We start from the raw sequence: 14,028 nt of genomic DNA on the forward strand, positions 1-14,028 counted from the left end.
AGAAATAGCAATGTCCTTTCAAATGTTTTGTCTCATATAGCATCTTACTTTCATTTTTTTTTATTTATTATTATTATTTTATCTTAATGTCTACTATGGCTAGGGATGAAATTTAAAACCGGAAAATCAGACCGAACCAGAATTGGTTAGAACGGTTTTGGGGACTTCAAGTCTGGATAAACCGGATTTAAGAATCAAAACCTGTTTTAATAGCCGAAGTTGGTTTGATAACAGTTCTACGATGAAGCCTTCTTTCTGTCACCTAAGCATCATCAACAGATGAAGAATACATGAGACTAATTAAACCGACATGGATGAGCTTTTGAAAACTTGAAAATACACAAAATACATGGGATGAACCAAAAGAAAGGATATAGCCACTAAGACGCACATGCAGAAAAAACTTTAAATAGGCTGCAAGTTAGTATATTAGACATCCATAACCTTTCACCCTTGTCTATTTCCTTGTATGTGCAAGTTTATTAGCTTCTAATGTATAAACAGAGGTGGGATATGGATTGGGGTTACTTCATATCCTGAAAAATAACGCATGTGTTATATTTGACACTAAACCCAAAATCAGTTTCAAGTACCAAAATCCGATTCAAAGGTCTATATCCATTTTACCCGGTCAGGTTATGAGGTCTACGAATCCTTAATTTCCGGTTTTTGGGTCCGGGTCCATTTAGGCCTGGTTTGGACCCACTTTCATCTCTAACTATGTCAATGTACTTTTTTTTTTTTGTCTAATATAGCAATATATATTGGATCACATCTTCTGAATCGACTACAAAAAAGTAACGTACAATAATATTTTTATGAATGTATAAGGTTCAAATAAGAAATAAATTGGAACTACACTACTATAATTGGTTCAAAATTTGAACTTGACCATTTTGCCCTTGGGGTTTAGTTCCCATGATGTTGCGGTGCTGTGAAATTCAGAAGCCTCTTTAGCAGTAATTTGATTGCAGTTGTGAGTGTGATCATGATGTTCTTTAAAGATAAAAAAATTATCATTATCAAATTAAGTAATATAAGTAATTCGATAAGGTCCCATTTCCAGGTCTTTTGTTTATTAACCATTAGAACCAATCAACATTGCAATACTACTGTGAAATATGTTTTTGTATGATCCCCACCATAGAAAAATTATCCTGCAAACTATTATGTTTTTGTATGATCCCCACCATAGAAAAATTATCCTGCAAACTATTCTTTCTAGATGGGGATTTTTTTAATATATATATATAATGTGACTTATTCATATTATTGTGAAAATCATAATTTTCTATAAATATTTTTGTTGTGAAGAGCTTAAAACCCATTTTGGAGTAAAACCTTTGTAATGCAAGAATAGATTGTTAGATTGAGAAAGATTTTCGAAAAAAAATAATATAAAAGTGAAATAGGAAAAAAAAAACATAAAACAAAAGATTAATTCATGTAAATTTTAAGTTTTTGTAAGGTTAATTCATGTAAATTTTAAGTTTTTGTTTTATGATTTTCAAGGTTCTATTCGTTATATTTTTATTTTTGATTTAAATATTGTGTCTGATATGGTGTTTGTTTGGTTTTGGGTTTTGGTCAGGGAAGTTTGGGCAGCATCTATGGTGGCCCGGGCAACATCTATTTCAATATTGATTGTGTGAAAGTTATCTACTAAAGCAAGGTTGGTGTAAGAGTTGATGATGAGAACATTGTTCCAAGACCTTCAGTGAGTTATGATGATGTCCCTTAATAGCAATGTAGTATTAGGTTATATAGTTAAGCGATGATTATTTGTATTTGACATTTTAGTGCAACGAATTATCTTTCTTATTTATTGTATTTTATTTTGTATTTTGTATGACATGAACTTTTGTGCAATGGATTGTATTTTATTTTCTATTATGAGACAAGAAATGCAAATTTAATTTGAAAATTAGTAAATCTATAAATAATTTTTTTTAAAATAAAAATAAAAATTATGATACGCAAAAATGTGTGTCATCTTCATTTATGACATGGCATTTCTTGACAGCGGCTTTAATGATACGCATGGCGTGTCATAATTACGCGTCGTAAAAGCGCGTCGTCTCTCTTTATGACAGGGCCTTTCTTGACGCGCATTTGCGCGTCGTCTGAGCGTTTTATGACGCGCAATGAGCGTCGTAAAAGGCCTTTTTCTAGTAGTGTCAACTCATAGTGATTTCACACTATTTTCATTGTACACCCAATGATTGTATGTGAAAAAATACAAAAGAAAAAATGACTATTTTGTAAAATAATGCATTTAAAACAGTAAGTATTGTTTTGTTTTTTCTCCATCAACTAACTTGTTTGTTTAATCATCTGCAGTTAAATTCCGACTTCTTATTTGATATTTGTTGTAGATCGGACAACTCTAATTAATAAGACTGAAAAAATGATCCAAATTGGAAGTCAAATCAACTTTGAATTTTTTTGTCGATCTTGAAGATAACTTAGAGGACGTTTCTGATAGTTGCATATAAATAACAATGACAAATAAAGAGAAAATCATCTTTATCTTTACTTATTAATTTAAATTTAATTATGGACCTTCAGAATCCAATATTTGAGGGAAACTGGCATATATACCATATATTACATAGATATATAATTTTTTATAAAGTACAAAACTCGGGCATACACTTTGAACATGAAACACTAACCTTCAAAGGAGATTTATCTAATCTCACTATACTTCACCAACCTTATTCCCTACAAAACCATATACAATTGATAAATCATCAATATCTAAAAATGTCATGGAGGTGAAATGAGAATACTAAAGGTTCATAGAATCAGCAAAAGCCAAAATGTCATGTACTTCACATGAACGAAAAATTGAGACTTGTTTTCTTTACATGGAAATTACAAAAAATAATAAGCAAAAACATAGAAGGAACCAGAATAAATAAAACCCCAATATTAGAAAATGCACTTATAGAACATGATATTTGGTTTGGTGATGGTCGTACCTAATATGGACTAATTTCCTATATCTGGGACGTTCTTGACCAGCACCAGCAACACCTGAATAACCAACTATAAACCTTGAATACATCAAAATTTAGCATTTAAATTTTCATTTAGGGCAAAAGTTGATCATTATAATATTTAGCATATAGACATGACTATCTTAAATATCTCACAGAAGATGGAATCACAAGAGCTTGTGACCCAAAAAAGTATGTTCCATTAAGTAAGCCTTTCATTGTGAAGTTTAGAGGCTACATAAGATTATGTTGAATAATTTACATCTACAACAATGGAATAACGGCAAAAATGAAAGAGTGACCATCATATGGTCTTTTATTTGATTGAACATATCGATAAACCATGGAAATGAAAGCATCAACTGGTCTTCTTTTGCAAATCAAACAAAATCCCTACCTCCCGTGTCATCAAAAACATTCAAAATATCATTTTTTAAGTTTATTAAAATTGATCTAAAACCAACAATGAAGAGATGACTGAAAACCAAAACTAATCTCATTGTCATCTGCTACATGATGATGTAAAGGGGTTTATTTGAGAGAAAGGGGTAGGGTTTTCGAGGAGTGACGAGGGGTGTTTTTTCCAGGGATGGCTTGACTATGGAAAAGAAGGAAGTGGGTATTACCTTAAATCTTCTAACCTACTATGAGTTTCACGGTGAGCTATTCGTTGTACTTGCATTTGATTTCAACCGTTCACAACCCTGTAAAAGCTAATTAAACAACATAAATTGTATGATTAAAAATTAAGCAATTGTCTATACGATCTTGCCTTTAGAAAAATCTATAAACTAATAGCGGTCAATTTCATCCATCTACGTTCTAGGGTTTATAGAGCAGAGAAAGTGTGGAAGCCTTGATAGCAAATAAGAGGTAGATAATAGTGCGTGATTGGGGGAATAAAAAAGGAAAGTCGTTTAATTGACGAAATAGTATCGTTTGGACAAATACAATAGAAGAGATGGAAACAAATAGCAAATCCATAGCAGGGCAAGTAACCCACATAGAACTAATTATAGAAAATCCGTAAGTAATCCACATAAAACCTTTAAGTTTCATGAAATGATATAGGTGGGAGACATGGGGAGATAAAACGATCTGAATCTTCTGAAGGTGAGATAACGGTGGTTCAATGTTGACTTATGGTGGTTACTAACGGCAGTGGATGGTGGTCAAATCATACAATATGCACCCACGAGGGTTGACTTGGTTGAAGGTGGAAGAAGAAGTTATGTATATTGTTCGCTATACATGCGTTCAAAATCATAATTCGCCTGGAACACCATAAAGAATTGTCGGGATCAAGAGTTTGGGATAGTAAAGAAGGGCGACTGGAAAGAATGTGAGAGAAACCTAAATGTGATTTAGCCTGAATGAGCTTGCAGCAAAGAGGATGAGAGATATAAGGGAACAGAGATGAGGAGATAATGGTTGTAGCTATAAAAATGTGTGTGTGTTTGCATCCATGGTGGAGCCCCCATCTTTTTTATAGAACTCAATTGTAGACCTGAGCCTGAAAAACAATGTTATATCACAATTTCATGTAAATGATTTTGATTTTTTGTGAAAATATGAATGTAATCATGACCGTACCAAATGATTGAGCAATCTTGAAGTCATCGGCAAGTTGGTGTTGGTGATGATCGATATTGTCACAGAGGAAACAAACTGGATGGTTTATATGAGGATATTTGGGCTACATATGAGGGAATTTTTTATTTAAATTTTAAAAATAATGTTAACTCTTTCTAGCGGTACATTTGTTTGAAATTTAAATCTTCTATAATGGGAAAGTAAGGATATATGTTTGAATGTTTCAATATATATTAAGTACTTGTATTTATTGCATTGTATTTTGTAATTTATAATTTATTGATTGTTTGTTGTATACTTGTAGTATTTATTGCATTGTATTTCGTATGTATGAGCCAAAGCCGATTCTCTCCCTATATTGGGTATGCTTCTTTAAATGGCCATTCTGATGTTGTTTATGAGTCTTATGATTCCAATTTCCAAATGCTTAACTAGGTGGGTCACTCTCCGATTGTTTTTTGTGTTTGTTTCCTTTATATCTTTTAGCCTTTAACTCATCTCTTCTATTATCTCCCTCAGTCGAAAACTGATGTGCTATTCTCATAGATGGCACTATAAACGTGATTTATTTTCTCTAGACAAAGGTTTCGTGGACAAGATGGAACATATAAAAAGTAAATTTACATATATACCCATGACTCACCCTTTCTATGTTAGATATTGGGGAATATGAAAACGATTCTCTTTTAACTATTGAACATATGATGGAGCAATCTGCAGTTTCCTATAATGCATAAGAAGCATCCTTCAAAATCTCAACATGAACAAATAAAGGTTAATCATAAGAAACTTTTTTTCCCTTGAAATTTATATAGTTTTCTGTTTTATGATAGTAACATGCCAACCCCATGATTTTTTTGATAGCTTCTTCATGGGAGATCAGGAATCTAAGAGCTTCAGTAGGGTCACATGGCGATAGATGTCTTGTAACATATATGTTAGACAAGAGTCAAGAGGCTAGTTTAAATGGAAATGTAGTCAAGGCTCAAAATTTGAAATTTCAATTCCTTATGCCTTATTGAACCAAGTTTCATGTTAGTTTATGCTTCATATTATTATTATTCAAATTATCAATTTAGTGTATTTGATGTTTGATAATGATAGAAATTTAGAACCTTTTGTAATAATGTTGACTTTATAATTCATGTCAAACTGACTCAATAGTCTTAACAAATTTCTGATGAGTTAAACAGCACTTGTTTTAGAATATATTACAGAAAATGGTGATTGTGGTTTGAGGTAATTTGCATATTTGATTTATAATTTTTTTTTAAAAACTCCCACCATCCTTTAATTTGATTTTGTTGCGAGTGCTATTACATTTAAAATGACTAAATTTCCCTTTACCAGCTATTTTTATGTTTGTAATTAATCAAATAAATAATTAAACAATGAAATACATAGATTGGTCCCACCATCATATCCCACCCCCCAAATCCAGCAAACCACCAGTCCACCACCACCTCATGTGTCGACCCTGCCCAACCTCCTTCATCTTACCTAAAATCCGTATTCATCATCGTCAAAAAAAGAGAAATTCAATTGTTTGAAACCAGAAATCCTGCAACATAACAAATCTACAACTTGAAACCAGAAACAATGAAGATGCAGGGTTTAATCTGCAACTTGATATTAGGTTTTACCCGTTTACGTCACAAGGGTCAGAGAGGGACGACTTATATACCAGTGTTTTGTTTTCCACTGTGCATTTTACCTCTAGATGATTTGTGTTGTACTGGATGTCGGAGATAGAGGAGAAGATGGTGGAGAAAGTGGTGATTGTTAGCGGTGGAATTGGGTATTACAGAATAGAAGAAATCGGAGTATCTGGAGAAGATTGGGCGGAATGTGGCGGAGATTTTGGTACCGGAAAAATCAAGAGAAAGATGAGGAAGAAGGGCTTGGTGGTTGAGGTTTCCAGTAGAGAGAGATGAGTAGGGAGGAAGAAGAGCTCGGCGGTGAAGGTGGCTGATGAGAACAGTGAGCAAGAAAATGAGGCGTGAAGTGTTGTTCGTTTGAAGCTTATCTGAAGATGTGTAGATGATGGGCGGGTTAGGGATGGGACCCACGTCATGTTTTAAACTTTTTTTTAATAAACAATAAGAAATTAAAAAAATAAAAATAATAATAATAAAGGGTAATATAGTTTTTTTTGATGTGATAGGGACGAAAGTCAATGTTTGAACTACGACCAAACATATAAATTACTTTAAATCATAAGGATAATTTGTGTAATTTATTATAAATTTTAATTTCCCGCTTTCCATCTTTTAATGTAAAATATTTATAGATTTGAATATCATACTTCTTTTAGTCACGCGTATTAATTTGTTGTTTTGTTTAATAAGATGAAGACAACATAAAATTTTGAAATTAGTATATGTTCATTAAATTTATTCGAACCGTGCCTGTTTTTTTACTAGTATATATGAAATAGTATTAAAAGTTAAATATTAAAAGCTAGGATTCGTTTATTAGAAACCTAAGTCAATGTTTGTATACGAAAGGATCTATCACATGTGTAGGACCTGGGTTTGATGCATTGTAAAAAAAGGCACGTTCTTCTTTAAGGCTATACCGTCCAGTTCAAAGTTCAAAGGTTATTAATATTGAATTTTTCAAACTTGTAGTTAATTTTGAATGTTGGTAGTCCACAGAAAGCCTCACATATAGAGAGAGCGCAATTGAATACTCCATCTGAAATCACAATCCCAGGTCGCATTTTGCTTATTCAACTCAACTTGGCTTAGATCAGCAATTAATCATGCTGACTAAAGAATGTTATTTTGTGGATGCTTACGTTACTGTAGATTTATATAAACACAGAGATACAAAGAGAAAATCTATTTAGCTTTTAGTTTATAGACGCCACTTATGATCAAAATCACTTTTCATTTAAAAACTTTTGATAAATTCTGACCAGTAAGCTTTTACTAGGGTTTTTAACCTCGTTTAAATTCACCATTTTTATAATACTTTTTGCAGTCAACTCTATGCTCTCTGGCTACTCTATATAAATAAGACACTGCCATAGATACTCAAACCCACCAAATTAAACATGAAGAATTTCCAAATGAGCTCTTCTGTCTTCCTCTTGTTTCTAACTCTTTCCTTCTCTAATTCATGGGCAAACTTGTCTTCCCTTGTGGATGCTACACCTAGTACCGAAAATTTCATAATATGCATACAATCCAATTCCAACAACGTCACCTCCATCTCTCAACTCCTTTTCACCCCTGCCAATGCTTCTTTCACTCCTATTTGGCAAGTTGCAGTGCAAAACACTAGGTTCCTTAAACCCTCCACTCCTAAACCATCGGTCATCATTACACCTGTGGATGAAACACTGATCCAAACGGCTCTATTCTGTGCAAAGAAACATGGGTACGAGATGAGGATCAGGAGTGGGGGCCATGACTACGAAGGCCTCTCGTACACTGCTGATGTTCCGTTCGTTATGCTTGATTTCACCAACATGAGGTCTATAGACATTGATGTAGTCAACAGGACCACGTGGGTTCAGCCAGGTGCTACACTTGGTGAACTCTATTACAGTATTTCTCAGAAAACCGACACCTTGTATTTCCCAGGAGGTGTTTGCCCTACGGTGGGTGTTGGTGGGTACGTGGGAGGTGGAGGCTACGGAAACCTAGTGAGGAAATATGGTACTGCTGCTGATAATGTATTGGATGTTCGCTTTATGAATGTCAATGGAAATATCATGGACAGGAAGTCGATGGGTAAAGATTTGTTTTGGGCAATTCGAGGAGGCGGTGCTTCCAGTTTTGGAATCGTCCTTGCATGGAAGTTGAGGTTGGTTCCGGTTCCAGAAAAAGTAACTGTCTTTATATTGAATAAGACTTCGGAAGAAGGGGTGACCGAAATTTTCCACAAATATCAATACGTTGCGCCAACTATTGATAGAAATCTACATATAAGAACTCAGGTGTTTGCTGAATATATTGGCAACACCACCAAGAAAACCATACGAATTATGTTTGAAGGAATTTACCAGGGTACAAGGGACACATTGCTGCCGTTGCTGGACGAAAAATTTCCGGAGCTCGGTGTTACACGAGAGATATGTGAAGAAATTAGAAGCATCCAGTCGACCTCTGTGTTTTGGGGCTTCCCAAGTTCCATCCCAACCGAGATCCACACGAACCGGTCTGCTATATTCAAATTGAACAATAAAAGTAAATCAGACTTCCTTCGGACACCAATTCCCATGAGCGGTCTAAGAAAGATATGGAGAAAGCTCATGCAAAACGACGGATCAGCACTTTTCATGATCAATCCTTTTGGCGGAAGGATGGCTGATTACTCAGAGACAGCAATTCCTTATCCTCATAGAGCTGGGGTGTTGTTACAGATTCTCAAGACTGTCAATTTTAACGGACAAACTTCCGGCACAACCCCTACATCGCTTAGGAGGTTAGCGTGGCTGCAAAGCATGGAGGAGGTATTCACGCCTTATGTGTCGAAGAACCCTAGAGAGGCATATTCCAACTACAATGATCTAGATTTTGGTGTTGGAAGTTCTAATTATGAAGAAGCCAGTCTTTGGGGTGAGAGATACTGGAAAAGGGACAATTTCAAGAAGTTGATTCGAATCAAGGCCAAAGTTGATCCGCATAATTTCTTTCGGCGTCCACAAAGTATCCCTGTTTTCTAACACCTCTCTCCAACACATGATCATCGCTTGAAGAAGGATTCAGTTTACGGTTTACTTCTGTTGTTTTTTTAATCCACTAGATACATTGTTTGATTACTATATTTCTTTGTTATACTTTGCGTTGATGGATAAATATGATATTTTAAATTTTTAAAAAGCCTTTGGTAATCACTAATTTAGGCTCGGGTTGAAGTAGGGTGATGGAAACTATCATGCATGTGTTTTAAAATCTTGATCATAGACACCTCTTTAATCCCAAATATACCCAAACTTGTAACTTTAAATCAAAGACTACTTTCATATTGAATAAAATTTCTCAATGTCCTAAATTTATTCATGAATAAGATAGTACAAACATCATAATTTAGTCATCTGCCCATGTTCACATTAAATTAATATCTCCTCAATAATTTGAAATACGACATAAGTTCAAAATGGATTCATGTTCACATTAAACCCCAATGATCTACCACAAAGCAACTGAGTGTTGTTTTATGCAGTAGAAAAACGTAAATAGACCCTCCATTTTTATAAGAATCAAGCTTTTGGTTGGCTATAATTCATGCTAAATAATTTTCTAAACGATTGCACCTTATATCTCCACTCTCAATAAAATTTATTTTCAACAAATCATATATCAATCAATCCCACATGATCAAGATGCAATCTGTTGAGAAAAAAATTCAAAGTTAAAAATGCTAGACATATTACACAATTAATACAATACAATGCTAAAGGACTATAAAGGACTATAGAATAAAATGGGCTAACCATACAATGGGCCAACTTAAATGCTAAAGTACATACACATGCAATACATGTTAGACGTATCATGTATTGTACATGTATGTATTTTAGCATCAAAATGTGGCATTTTAGCATCAAAATGTGGCCCATTGTATAGTTAGCTCACTTTATTCTAGCTCTTTAGCATTGTAATGTATTTATATTTTTGTAATACGTTTAACAATAAACACTGAAATAAGTCACACCTATTTCAAACATGGGAATCAACCAAACGGTGTAATTAAACACCGCCAAGGAGGATAGTTTCTCGTAACTTTCTGGGATTAAATTTGTATAGAAAGATACCATAATCGAGAAATTCTTAAATAACTTCTTCTGACTTCGATCAATATAATAGTATTTAAACAATTAAACAATATAATTATACTTATATATTGCTATCGGGTTCTATACAGTATTAATTAACTTTATGCATAATTCTCAACTACAATACCCAGAAAAACTTACACCCAATCCAAATGTCCATCAAATGCACCTATATACGTTTTCCTCTGACGCCAAATGTGGCATACCATCCAGTAAACAATTAATCGGAGGGATTGTCAGAGTCTCCTGTACCCCATAAGCATTCCAACAAAATGGATCATCAATCAATTCCCCTGCAAACGGAAACAGCTCCACATCCGACATTGTTATATTGGCACAAGCAACACTATCACTGCAAGCAAAATGAATCGGAGGGCTTCTCACATCGTATGTCCCCTTTATGTTTCTGAAAGATATGTCTCTAACATACACAGCTGACGTTTGATTAACACATTTCTTGTTTGTACAGTAGTACTGGTCTATAATGGCGCAATTCCTCACATTCTCCATCTGAATGTTCTCGAAAGCTATCCCTGTTACAGATCCGGCCCCACCTTGCCATGTCTTGATTCTCACTCCGTTGTCGGAATCACGTATTACCACGTTGCGTACTGTTATGTTGGAAACACATGCCTGAGAGTTGCGAACACCGAGGCTTCCAATACTGCAAAATTACACAACTAATTCTTTAGAGGTTGATGTGAGTAGTAGATTTATCATGTTTTAGATAAAGGACTTAATGAGATTAGTCTAGATATTTGTTGAGTCCTAGAGGTGCTTATCATGTTTTTGATATTTTTTTTTAGAAACGTGGAATAATGAATTGTGGGTTGAAAGAAAGATATATCCACCTACTTTCATTTAAATATTTATTATAGCACCATACTTTCATTTAAGTTGATTTATTACAACATTGTACTATGACCCAAATATAGTATTATATTTTCAGTTTCTTTTTATTATGAACATTCGACCTTTGTAACATCTACCAAATTATAGCATTAAATATTATTTTGTATCTGATACCGTCATAATTAGGTAGTTCCTCAAAGTATAGAATAAATAGAAGAAGTATGATATATATTATAAATATAATAAGATATATATTGAAGCCTGCCTCTTATAGGGACAAGATTCATATCCTAATTAACCAATAATAAAGATAACAGTTAATAATTTATAATTTTAAAATATATAATAGCAATAAAATCATAATTATAAACTATAGAAAACCAGTAACTATATTAACTTTTGAGAGTTTTGATAAAATATCGTCGACAATAATAAAATTAAAAGAGATGTTAAAATTTTACGTTGTGTCTAAATAAAAAATATTTATATATTTATTTCATATAAGAAAAACTATAATATTTAATATGATAAAAATAAAAGAAACAAAATAAATAAGAAATTAAAAGATGTAAAAGAAATAACATGTGAACATTCAAAATAATGTATTAACGAAAAAAACAAAATAAAAAACGGCACATCCAAAATGAAAAAAACAAAAAAAAAATGGCACATCCAATACATACAAATCATATGAAATCAAATAATATCTCATTAAGATAATAACTAATTTTAATATTTATTACTTAAATATACTAGATATTAAAGTTAGTTAAGTATATATCTGTACTAATTTAAAAAGGATTATGGTTAGGATATAGTGACTCTAGCTTATATCAATTTTGAAATTGCATTCATATTTCTTGCATTTAACCCTTAAACTTCTTCTCCAAAATAATACAGCTGAAACTTCCACATCAAGAGTTGCCATCTATAACCCACCTGATCCCATGGCTAGGTCCACAGATAACACCGTCTATATCAACATTCACACAACCCGGTCCTATTGAAATGCAATCATCCCCTGTAACAATTATTGTATGTCATAAAAACAAAACACTTATTATAAAAATTAAACATATATAACTGATCAAAGCTATAATCACCATATATACCATTGCCTATCGTTGAGTTGTAAATGCCAACAGACTTTGTGTTCTGGATATGGATCCCATCGGTGTTCGGACTAAGCTTAGGAGAAGAAATGAACACTTTATCTATCATTACCCCTTCACATCCATCAAACTTCACATGGAACATTGGACTATTTTGTATTCGTAGTCCACTCAAACGCAAATTTGAGCTCATAAAGAACCGAATTAACTGACATACAGACAAGAAATTTAGTTAGATGTTGATCCATGCATCTTCCCAACATGTCAATTAATGAAGCCGGAAATTATATTTGTACTTACTGTAGGGCTATCACATGGTCCAGGGAATGTTTTTCCACCAGAACCCTGAAATCACATTTATTGCTAAAACATCATATTGATATATACATGTACATGTATAATTAAGTATAATTATCCAGGAATATGTTCAATTTCCCAGTATAACATTAATTACCCGATGAGGTTTGCAGGGGAGGTCCCACCATTGTTGGCCATTGCCATCAATGGTACCAGTTCCAGTCAAACTCATGTTATCAAGTTCATAGAACACAAGCCATTGTCTTCTGCTATCTTTCTTTGGCCAGTTATCTGGTCCAACAGCTGGTGTTAGGATCCCATCTACCTTTTTACATACAAAAACACATTCAATTCAAATAAACAAGTGTTAATTAAATAATTAGTTATGTATATGCGAATGCTTTTCTGTCATCGATCATGCATTTCGAACTATATATAGAATTTTCTTACTTGAAACACAAGGCCTGGTTTGCAAGGTCCAGAGAATAGTGTGGAAGTTATCATGAAAGTGAAACCGAAGGGTACTAAAAGAGTAGCAGATTCTACTGCACAAGCTGCCTTCCAAGCAGCAACGAAAGCAGGAGTGTCATCTGTGGAACCATTTCCAATGGCACCATAAGTCTTCACGTCAAAAACACATGATGAAACAGAGTTTAAAGACGATGACCCTTTGTTTTGGTTCTTGTGGAAAAGATATCTTCCTTCCACATTCATGGTGAAAACGAGCAGGGTCAGGAAAATGGTTGAAAACCCATGAAAGATCTTCATTGAAAATGACTGAAGAATATAGCTTTAGTAGCCTTAATTTATTCCTGCATAAGATAGGAAGTTAGAAAGAAGAAAAAAAGGGCGTTAACAGTAGGAAACTGGTAGTGGTTTGGCTTAGTGACAACTGACAACACAGATGCAGTTATTTATATTAAAGCTCAGGAAGTTCTTGATAAAAGATCTCAAGAAGTTCACAGGTGTCATGCCAACAAGGATGTTAACAGGTGTCACCTAAACGTTGGTTTGTACGTGGAAGCTGTGGCTCCCTACCCTCTCCAATTTGTAATTATTTAACTGCATTATTTTTGACATATTTAGTCGACTTAATTGGCCGACCTAATCTATTAAGCGCTCTTTCTAGATTATATACATAAATTTTATCCGTACCTAACTCCATTTTTAGCCAAATAAACTTGTAAAAGTAATTAAAAAAAAATCACTAGATAGATGGGTATGGGCAACACCCTTATGGCGTTATCCGATATGGCATCACCATAACCGCGCCATAACAGGCGAACACCGCCACACCCTCCCGTTATTACACGTTATGTTATCATTCGTTATTGTGGTAACAGGGCGTAAAGTGCATAAATTCAAAGGTAGCAAACTTTTTACC

General features: G+C 33.8%; 1 protein-coding gene, 1 long non-coding RNA gene and 1 pseudogene across 3 annotated transcripts; 1 reads left to right on the forward strand and 2 right to left on the reverse strand.

Annotated features, from left to right (window-relative positions):
* Positions 1-1,535: 1,535 nt before the first annotated feature.
* On the reverse strand, positions 1,536-4,499 carry LOC145087680 (uncharacterized). Of its 2 annotated transcripts, none has more exons than XR_013700860.1 (3): positions 3,629-4,499; positions 2,985-3,051; positions 1,536-2,724 (listed from the first exon to the last, which is right to left on the reverse strand). It is a non-coding gene; the product is annotated as an uncharacterized LOC145087680 (long non-coding RNA). The 2 variants fall into 2 exon arrangements; XR_013700861.1 differs by having other exon boundaries at positions 2,985-3,039; positions 3,629-4,498.
* Positions 4,500-7,648: 3,149 nt separating this feature from the next.
* LOC145068513 (tetrahydroberberine oxidase pseudogene) lies at positions 7,649-9,427 on the forward strand (annotated as a pseudogene).
* Positions 9,428-10,375: 948 nt separating this feature from the next.
* LOC145087690 (polygalacturonase At1g48100-like) lies at positions 10,376-13,535 on the reverse strand. The gene is made up of 6 exons (XM_079025719.1): positions 13,095-13,535; positions 12,802-12,969; positions 12,648-12,692; positions 12,348-12,555; positions 12,175-12,256; positions 10,376-11,047 (listed from the first exon to the last, which is right to left on the reverse strand). The coding sequence occupies exons 1-6, from the start codon at positions 13,410-13,412 to the stop codon at positions 10,543-10,545; spliced, it is 1,326 nt and encodes a 441-aa protein (XP_078881845.1). The 5' UTR covers positions 13,413-13,535; the 3' UTR covers positions 10,376-10,542.
* Between the last annotated feature and the right edge of the window lie 493 nt (positions 13,536-14,028).

The sequence above is a fragment of the Lactuca serriola genome, chromosome 1 (assembly GCF_051521515.1).
Source record: "Lactuca serriola cultivar US96UC23 chromosome 1, Lser_US96UC23_V15, whole genome shotgun sequence".
In the NCBI taxonomy this organism is placed as follows: Eukaryota; Viridiplantae; Streptophyta; class Magnoliopsida; order Asterales; family Asteraceae; genus Lactuca; species Lactuca serriola.

Excerpts from the sequence above, each read along its gene's own strand:
- LOC145087690 (XM_079025719.1), bottom strand. The coding sequence starts at position 13,412 with ATGAAGATCTTTCATGGGTTTTCAACCATTTTCCTGACCCTGCTCGTT. Across the intron at positions 12,257-12,347 it reads CAACTCAACGATAGGCAATG|GGGATGATTGCATTTCAATA; the intron begins GTATATATGGTG and ends TAATTGTTACAG. Across the intron at positions 11,048-12,174 it reads GGACCTAGCCATGGGATCAG|TATTGGAAGCCTCGGTGTTC; the intron begins GTGGGTTATAGA and ends GTAATTTTGCAG.